The sequence below is a fragment of the Magnolia sinica genome, chromosome 12, assembly GCF_029962835.1.
Source record: "Magnolia sinica isolate HGM2019 chromosome 12, MsV1, whole genome shotgun sequence".
Classification (NCBI taxonomy): domain Eukaryota; kingdom Viridiplantae; phylum Streptophyta; class Magnoliopsida; order Magnoliales; family Magnoliaceae; genus Magnolia; species Magnolia sinica.
The window spans coordinates 60326132-60336534 of NC_080584.1; the positions used below are offsets into that span (position 1 = coordinate 60326132).

Consider the following 10403-nt stretch of genomic DNA (forward strand, 5'->3'; position numbering starts at 1 on the left):
CTATCATGGGTAGGCCTGGACCTGCATAGATTTCCCTTAATTGAATGTTTGGACTTTCATGTGGGATATGAAATTTGTGTAATTGTTTCCGAACTAACATGATCTTAAGCCTGAAATCTCGCATATCATATTTAATTTTAATATCCTGCATCACGTACCCTAGTTCTGGCTGGTCATGGAATAACCGATCAGGGAGTGACACTTGTTATTACACAGGGAGAATATAGTGAGAGAAGATCTTTTTGGATATTTCGAGCACTTTTTATGGAGGCACAACTAGCATTGGGTTGGCAATACACATCATTTAATGACAAGGCACAACTGAAAAGGCCAAAAGGGGGAAGGCGGTAGAGAGAAGAGGAACTGTTAGGGAATGCAAAAAGATACAGAAGGATTTGAAAGAACCAATGTGACAACGATTCATCTACCATAACAATTGAAGAAAAGGATCGAAGAAACAGATACAGAATATTTGCATAGCAAAAGTGATCTATAAATAACAGAGAAAGCAATAGAGCAAAGGAAGTCTCACACTATCTCTCCTTATCAGTAATCCTAGCTCTATCTTAGACGTAATAAATAAGCTATAAGGTGAGTCTACTCTCATACGCTGGACTTTTATGTCGAACAATTTTTCATTCAGAAAAACTTTTTGCAGTTGTGCATCTACCGACTGTAAGTATTTCCTGCTTGTTTGACCACAACCATGTGCTAGAAAAGTCCTTTCATGCAAAAGACAAATATGAACCCATTTTTGGAGGAAAAACCCCACCCTCCGTCTATGACCTTATCTCTCATTAAATAATTTGTGAGTGGTTGAATAGGTGACCGATCTACTCAGATATCGATCATATACAAGCTTAATCATCATATCTGTGTATATTGGTGCTTGGGGTTAAGTTGTTTAGTTGGAATTAAGCCACACAGTCAGTTCTAACATGTCCACATGCACCAGCCGTGTGTGAAACCAAACCAAGTGGCAAAGAATATCCGACGACAATACCATCACTTCAAGATGAAGATACAATGGGCGGAAGAAGTGTTTGGTAGAAAATTGCAATGACAATCACGATTCTCGCACCAAAAATGGAATTGGAGCAGAATCCTCCCTGAGGTTTCCAGTCAAGATTTTGATGGAGGAGGACATGAATTAGAGACATGTTTGGAAGGATCAGACAGATGGTATGATTTGCTTTTGGACATGGACCATTAGGTAACTTTGGATTTAATGAGATGATGTAGAAGTTGTATGGAGTGGAAAAAATAGTAGTTTTGTGTACTTGACATTTCCCAAATAAATGCTTCCTCTTTGATACGCAGAGAACCAAAATGTTTTATTTTGTTCAATAACTGTAACCATTAATATTACTTAATGTATATAATTGTTGAAAGCGTATGAAATAAATTGGCCAGATTTTCTAAATCAAAAGTACAACATGAAATCTTTACCATTTTTCCTCATAATAAATTGCCCGAATTCTATCCTCTCTTTCTCTCTCTCTTTTTTTTTTTGGGTTAGCTTGTTAGTACACACACTCCATGTTAGCCACCCCCACTAGGGATCAATACCAAGACCTCAAGTGTTGAAACGAGGTATCTCCACTCAGTCTGCCAGTTGAGCTATGGATCTGGGTGTGCCCGAATTCTATCCTGAGTCTATTAGATTATCTGTGTAGATGGTGCTGACATTTGATGTTTATTTAAATCTTAATACACGTTTCATTTAAAAAAGAATAAAAGATTGCCTGATTTTTACTTCGGAAGATTGAAACAGTGTGGTCCATTAACCCGGATCTAACACGCGCATGTGTGCTTATAAAACTGCTGAAGAGATGAGATAGAGACAAAAAAAATCCAATAGAGATTGCTTTCCAAAAATCGATATCTAAAAAGATAACGGTAGTTGGTTCAATCATTGGAGTAACAGTCTTGATATTTCTGAGTCCGTGGTTAATACATTTCCACGGGGACATTCATGCATGTGGCTAAGGACCCACGGTGGGGCCCACCAAATGAATGGCCTAAATCTTGTGCACGTTTTTTCATATGTATGGCAATCGAATCCTTTATAACTGATCACTTGGGTGTGAGTGATAATCTCATAGAATTGCCCTTTTGAATGCTCAACTGGGTGTGTGAAGATAGTAGGCATGAGTGCTCGTATGGGCCATCTAGGAGTGATGAAGGGTGCATGGACGGCTGGAGAAGACTCCCTCTTGAGAAAATGCATAGAAAAGTATGGAGAAGGGAAGTGGCATCTTGTTCCTCTGAGGGCAGGCAAGCAATATCCATTAACCTTTTCTTTGTCATTGCATAAAGTTAGACACTCGATTTTTATTTCATGTAAGTGGGGCTATGTGAACCGGTGATACTTTAGCCCTAGTACATTTATGGGAAATTATCTAGTGGAAACAGATGGTGTGACCCACACAGTGAGTTACATCAACAACGACCATCGTGCATGCCTTTTTTGCATTTAACCATAAACTCGGGGGCTGAAATTAAGGCCATCCTAGATTGCCTAATCTACTGTAAGTCCTTGGGCTACAGTAGAGTAGAAGTTGCTAACGATTCTAGCTTGGTGGTGAAGCTCTTCTTAGATACCAATACCACCTCTTGGAACATGTAGTACTAGAAAGCGAGAATAAAATCCATCAAGAGAAACATGGAGATCCTCATCACACATACGCACAGGGAGGCCAACTCAGGGGCTGATGGCCTGACGTGTTTGGGGAGTGATGGCCAGATGAATCTCTTTTTCTGCGCTTCAAGAGACCTTCCAAGATGCCTCATGTTTCTTGATAGAGTTGGCTTAGACAACCTGCGTGTAGCCTAGCCTTTTTCTGTCTTTTTCTCTCCTTTTGTCTTTTCATGATATGGTAGGGGGAGCCCTATCTCTTTGTCGGTTGGCCCTTCCCAAAATGTATCTGGTTGTATAACCTTTGTGCTTCCATTTATGAATGAAAAATAGGTTTAAAAAAAGGAAAAACCACAAAGCCCAAAAATCAGGCCAATACATGAGTTAGGTGGGCCACATTGGGATAAATAGTTAGGAATGGATGCCCAACCTTGATTCATGATAGCCCACATGCTAGTCTTAAAATGGCATGACCTTCTAGGTATGCTATATTCTATATGCCAGATGTTTCATATCAATGGATTGGATGACATATACTAACATGGTGGGCTGTCTATGAGATTAAATGTTGGGCATTCAGTCATAATTGTTCTAGTTGATGGTGCCCACGGCATCCAGTCTGACCATTTGCATGCACTCTTATTTATCTATGAGCCAAAAAATTAGAGCAAGTCCATAACTTTGGTGGTCCACATGAGCGGGAACAATTAAAAGAAAACGACCACCCTCGATTTACATCAAAGGCCGCACCGCGTTGTGTATATGCCATCCTATCCATTCATATAATACATCTGCCTCTCACTTTTCTCAGCAAGAAGGCCATGGAGTGGCTTTTCAGCTTTCACCATTGAGGAATGAAATTTGATTTTCCCTCCAAAATGTTATTTCCACTCAAATTACTACTATTATTAATTTTTTCAACTTTCATAGAACTTAAAACTAGAATTTTTATAATTATTATATTAGAAAATACTTCAACACCTTTTAGTTTGTAAAGGTTTATTCGTTCAAACTATTCGTAGCACGGGTTCTCTATGTTCTATGCATGGGCGTGCTCCGAGGATACCACGGTTGGAAAATTTCTAGCTCTTCACTAGGTATTATATAGCTACAATCATCATTTGAGAGAGCATATTTTAATTTCCATTTTTTTTTTTTTTTGGGATTAATATCTGATATTTGGGCTATGGGCTCGCATGATTTTAAATTATGGCCCGCTATCGTATCTTGTTATTTGGACCGTTGATCGTTGCTCTCCTTAGAAAGAGAGAGCATATTTTTGCACAAGAGGTACTCATGGGATGGCCCGTTAAATTTATGGTCTGAATCACTGTAGCATATCCCGACTTTTACAAGTGGAAAACACAGATGTGGTGAACAAACCGGAAGCGGATTGGCTGGTGTGCTACACACCACCGAACTGGCTGACTTGTTTACGTCCCCAGTTTCTGTGGGTCCAAACCGTCTGACCAATTGGCAAGCTCATTTTAAGGCTTGAGGCGAAAAATAAGATAGGTCCAGAGATCAAGTAGACCACACTGCTTAAGGGTCTGTTTGGGTGGTGGGATTAGAAGGGATTAGGTGGGATGGGATTCAAAAAACATTATTATTACCCATGCAGGGATTTGCCCCTGTTGCTATGGGATAAAATTAATGCCATGCTTTGTTGATAATACAGTGGTACATTGAATGGATTTACCCACCATCATTTGAAATTATTAAGAATAACACACATGTGTTATATCTAAACCGTTCATTTGTTTTGAAACCTCATTTTATGACATGGGCCTAAAAACGAGGTAGATTCAAAACTTATGTCACCCCAAAGAAGTTTTCAACAGTAAGTATTTAATCTCCATTGCTTTCTATAGTGGGGTCCACTTGAGCTTTAGATTTACCTGATTTTTTGGCCCATGCTCTAAAATAATCTAGATAAATGGGTGGAAGGTGTGGATATAGCCCACACATCATGGTGGGACCTACACAACTTCCCAAACATTGAGTGAAATTGGCACGGGACCTAATGCAATTCCATTTAATGTAATTCCAAGCTTTTACATTCTTCCCAAACATGGAGTGTAATTGGCACAGGATCAGATGAATCCCATCCCACCTATTTCCTTCTAATCCCACCGCCCAAACAGACCCTGAAGCAGTGGGGGGATTGCACGTCTACCAGTGAAAGCCTTTTAGGGGGTCACATAAGTTTTGGATTAATATGATATTTGGTTTTTCTCTTCATCCAGGTCTGTGTGACCTTATGAACAGATTGGATGGAAAATTACCAATGTTTTAATGGTGAAAATAATTCTCCCACTGCTATTAATTGTGGTGTGGTACACTTGAGATCTCATTTCTATTTGTGGTATGGTACACTTTGTTTGGATATGACTCATTTTTAAGAATCATGCTGTAAAATGATCTCGCCGAATTAATGAACAGCGTGATATAATAAATACAGCATTGTCCGGCCCATATGACTTTCATCTACTTTGAACCGTTCGTGCATCTGGTAGATCGACGAGCGTTAGCGCTCGTTTTCGCACGACACGTACACACCAGCTAAGTCAGTAGTATGTCATACACCGGCCGACTCACTTCTGAACAAACCATCTAATTAGATACAAGGATCTTTACTAATGTTCCGGTGGTAGACTCTGGGGAGTTTCAACTCCCGGTCAAGGGTTCGAGTATCCATAGGTGATGAAATCCCACTACGGCGGTCATTTTAGGGTTTTATACGAAAAATGAGAGGGATATCAATCTAAGGTGGACCACACCACAGGAAAACAATAGTGATTGAACATCCACCGTTAAAATCCTCCTAAGGCCCAATGTGCTGTTTATTTGACATCCAATCTATTGATTAGGCCATACAACCCAAACGAAGCGAAAAAACAAATATCAGTTTGATCCAAAACTCTTATAGCCCCCGAAAGGTTTTCAATGCTCGACGCTCATTCAACACGGTTTCCTATAACATGGTCCACTTGAGGTTGGGATATATCTCATTTTTGGTCTTATACCATAAAATGATATGGAAAATAGGTGGACGGCATGGATGAAATACTTACATCATGATGGCGCCCACAGAGCACCGTGGCAGGGGGAGTAGCAATCCGTTTCCCCACATCTCCTGTATAAACCCAATTATTGGAAACGGATTGGGTAGACCGATCTCGGTGGTTTGTTGAGTTCTGTGGTCCCACCACGATGTATATGTTATATCCACACTGTCCATCTATTTTATGAGATCATGATACAGATCTAAAGCTCAAGTGGACCACACCACAAATAGCAGTGGGGATTAAACGCCCACCATTGAAAATTTCTTGAGGGCCTAGAAGTTTTGGACCAAGCTGATATTTGCATTTTCCTTTCATCCAGGTCTATGTGACCTTATGAGCAGATTGGATGGCAAATAAACATCACGGTGGTCCCTAAAAAAGGTTTCAATGGTGGTTGCCATTGTCCCTGCTGGTTTCTATTGTGTGGTCCATTGATCTGCCTCAATTTTTGGTCCTTGCCATTAACTGATCTCAAAAAAATGGATAGACGGTATGGATATAACACGCACTTCATGATGGGGCCCAAAAAACTTGGTGACGTCATCACACCACTGAGGCCATGGCCCAACACGCAATCCGCTTCCCGATTATCATATGTTGCTCTGATAGCATCTCTTTGGAATGAGAAGGACTCAATCGGTGCCGTAAGAGTTGTAGGCTGAGATGGGTGAACTACCTCACCCCCAACATTAAAAGAGGGAAGCTTACACCAGACGAGGTGGACCTCATCATCAGGCTTCACAAGCTCTTGGGAAAAAGGTGAGTTGAAAGCATAACTAATATTCATTGTAACAAGTAAACTCGAGCAAGTGCTTTGATCTTCAAGGGCTGTGCAACATCCTAACCGTTCCTTGGGCGAAAACCATGCATATGATCATACCCAAAAACGATTTTTGGTCTACACATCTACAACTTGGGCGTAATGATGGACTCAGTTCTCATGCACTTGTGCTTTGTTGCCGCATGTGGTGAGAATTCCTTGAAAGTGCACTTGTGCAAGTAGGTTCATGATCGAAATAGATTTTATGTTCTTCCTTCATTTCTTTTTTAATTTACTTGACTAAAACGAATTAACCTTTTCTCTTAGATGGACTTTAATAGCTGGTAGACTTGCTGGAAGGACTGCCAATGATATAAAAAACTATTGGAATTCCCATTTGAGCAAGCAACAAGCAGCAATGGATAAGGAGAAGGAAGACTCAAGAACATCTAAAGTTATAAAGCCAAGACCTTGGACTCCTTCCATAAACTTCATTTGGGTAGACAGTTTACAAGCTTCCAAAGGATGGAGAAATTCGGAAGAATATCCAATGCCAATGCCATCATGTCTTCGAGATGAAATGGGAGAAAGAAATGTTTTGCTCGAAAATAGCAATGAGAATGATAATTCATGCACCAACAATGGAATTGGAGAAGAAGTCCTCGCAAGGTTTCCAGTTCAAGATATTGAGGGTGTGGGACTTGAATTGGAGACATGTTTGGAAGGGTTTGACAGATGGGATGACTTGCTTTTGGACGAAGACCTTTGGGTAACATTGGATTTATTGAGCTGATGCAGAAGCCGTATGGGGTAGAATAGAAAGAGTAGTCATTTGTGTTGTTAGGGATAGAGATTTCTCTAATAAAGTGGTTCTTATTTGAAACTGAGAGCACCAAAATGTATTATTTTGTTAAGAAGCTGTGACTGCTATTAGCTGATGGCTATCGTAACATCATTTCTTTAATTAGATTTTTTTTTTTTTTTTTGGATTTTGTACTTAATTTCTAGATTTTCATTGCAACCATGTCATGAACCACTGATATCAATGCAGATAACCTTTTATGCGGAAATAGTATGAAATAAATTGGATGGATTAATTTTCTAAATCAAAAGGTGAAAGCTTTAATAGTTTTCCATGTCCTCTTGTTCTTATTATTAAGTATATCACTTAGGTGCCATTTGTCGAACTGAAAATAAGGTCTGAAAATTAATTTAAGTGTTGAAAATTTAAAAGTGTTGAATTTCAACAAATATGTCTTAGTATCATAAAATAAGTACTTTCTTACAAAAACTTGTTTGGTAAATATAAATTAAAAATGTTTGAAAATTGGCATTTTGTTATATTTGTCCACATTGTTGAAATTTCTATCTTTTGTAGTGTACAATATGAGACACATGTTATTAATATATCTCCAAATTTAGCACACTCATGTCCAATCCAATAAAAAATTAATACTTTTCCCACTAAATAAAGCGAAATAGATTAATAGTATGATCTTTCATGTTTACTTTGTGCAATGAAATTAATTGGTTTGTGTAATGAGGCAAGTAGGTGATAATAAAAGTGTAGCCCTTAGCACACCAAGTGAGTGACAAGAAGCATTGGTCAATGCTTTGAGGGCCTCATCATGTTCTATGTATTTTATCCAAGCTGTTGTTCGACTCATAAGATTATTTTCGTGCATGATGAAGTACATAACTTTCATATAAGCACAAGGCTCGATGCAGAGGCATTTCCATCCATTTTTTTTTTCAAAAGGTTCTTAGGAGGTCCAAAAGCTAAAAGGATAAAGAAATGCAAATGGAGATCAAATAAATGCAATAGCCATACCTTGGGACTATTTTGGTAAAACTCACTAAAAAATGTTCGCCGCGCATGCAGAAGAACCCGATAGTCCGCCAGCCCCGTAACCGTATGAACCATGGAAAGACTATCAAAGTTTTGTGGCCCCATCACAATGTATTTATTTTATCTACACTGTCTATGGTAAGACGATCATTTTAGGACATGTTACCAAAAATAAGTCATATCCAAAGCTCAACTGGACCACATCACAAATAAAAGTGGAGACAATGATTGCCAAGATAAAATGTTAGTAGGGCTCACCATAATATCTTTTTCTCCATTCAATCTTTTCATAAAGTCAAACAAACACGGATGAAGAGAAAAAACAAATACAAATTGATCCAAAACTTTAATAACCCGGCCCAAGAAGGCTTCAATGATAGATGTTCAATCTCCCACTTCTTTCTGCAGTGTGGTCCAATTGATTGTTGGATCAGTCTTATTTTTGAATTCAAACCTCAGAACGATCTCGTAAAATGGACAGACGGTTTGGATATAACACGTCCCTCATGATGGGTCCCACAGAACTTGGTGACGTGAACACATCAGCCAGGTCGCTGGTGTGCGGTACACCAGCCAATCCGCTTCCATGATTCGTACCTTTAAAAAAAATAAAATAAAATTCGGACCTTCGCCACCTCAATCTGTTTTAACCTTTGGATGTGGATCCCACCTTTATTGCCTGCCTTCATCGCGGAGATTTAAAGTTTGCATCTCACACACATGTGAAGTGTTGGCATGTGGACGGCCAGGGATCTACATGCATGTGGGCTAAGAAAATCTGTCAATGGATGAGAAAGGGTCAAGCAGATCCAATGGGTAATGCTTTCAATTATGGCCACAAAAACAAACTACCATGATAGATGATACGGTATCAAGCACATTATCATGTGTCAGTTTTAGATGGAACGGTAGTTGGTGCAATCATTGGAGCAATTGTCTTGAAGTTTCTCGGTCTGTGGTTGATACGTCTTCACGTTCAGATATTCATATCTGTGGTTTTAAAGCAACTAAAGCCCAGGGTGGGCCCACCAAATGAATGGCCTGAATCTTGATTGCTTTATAACCGACTTGGATATGAGCTACAACCCCCTTTGAATGTTCAACTTGTGGTGAGTAGTGGAGATGGTGCATGTTAGTGTTTAAATGGCCCATTTGGGATTTAAGTGTTAGGAAGGGGGGCGTGGGAAGTGGAAGATTGACTATTTATGCGATACTAAGTTCCTCAAGATAGGAAGTTCCTCACTATAAAGTAGGTTCTCTTATAACCAAACTGTGCATGTATGATGCAATAGCGACTCTTATATCAATTTCTCTTAGGGCTGTTTGATTTTTAATTTTCCTGGTAAATACATGTAAATAAGTTATCATGACTTCCTCCGGATTGAAATTTGCCAGGAATTATGTTTCGAAAATCGGTCCACAAAAACCCTGTTATTACTGATTTAAATATGTGAGACGCATCATGATATATATGAGTTATCCACACCATCCATACTTTTTAGAAGCACATTTTAAGGCATGAGCCCAAAATGAGGAAAATAAAAAGCTCAAATGGACCACACCTTAGGAAACAATGTTCATAAAGACGTCAACAGTTGAAAGTTGCTTTCTCCCTAGTGCCCACAGATATCAGCTTGATCCAAAACTTCTTGGGTCCTCAATAAGCTTTCAATGGTAGGAGTTCAATTTCCGTTGTTTCTTGTGATGTGGACCAGTTGTGCCTCAGTTTTTCCTCATTTTTCGGTTCATACTATAAAATGAGCTGGCTAAAGGGATGGACGGTGTGGATAAGACACACATCATGGTGGGCCCCACGATTTAACATTTTTCTCCTGAGTGACATGAGCAGTGCTCTAAATGAAAGGTGGCTGTCAACATCACCCGCGGGTCTATTTTGATACACCAATAATCAGTTTAAGTTGAAAACTAACTGATTAAGTCTTTTTCTAAACATGGCAAGGAAATGAAAATTAGAGAAAAGAAATTATGGGGTTAATTTTTTAAGGCCATAGCACAATAAGAAAACTGTCCTTTACCGGCGGTTAAAACCGCCGAGAAAGGATAATAAAACCGCCGGTAAATCCTTTG

At 39.2% G+C, this 10403-nt stretch overlaps 1 protein-coding gene across 1 annotated transcript; it reads left to right on the forward strand.

Moving 5' to 3' along the window:
* Positions 1 to 2150: 2150 nt before the first annotated feature.
* LOC131220110 (transcription factor MYB114-like) lies at positions 2151 to 7410 on the forward strand. The gene is made up of 3 exons (XM_058215081.1): positions 2151 to 2277; positions 6336 to 6465; positions 6794 to 7410. The coding sequence occupies exons 1-3, from the start codon at positions 2151 to 2153 to the stop codon at positions 7257 to 7259; spliced, it is 723 nt and encodes a 240-aa protein (XP_058071064.1). The 3' UTR covers positions 7260 to 7410.
* The last annotated feature ends 2993 nt before the right edge of the window (positions 7411 to 10403 follow it).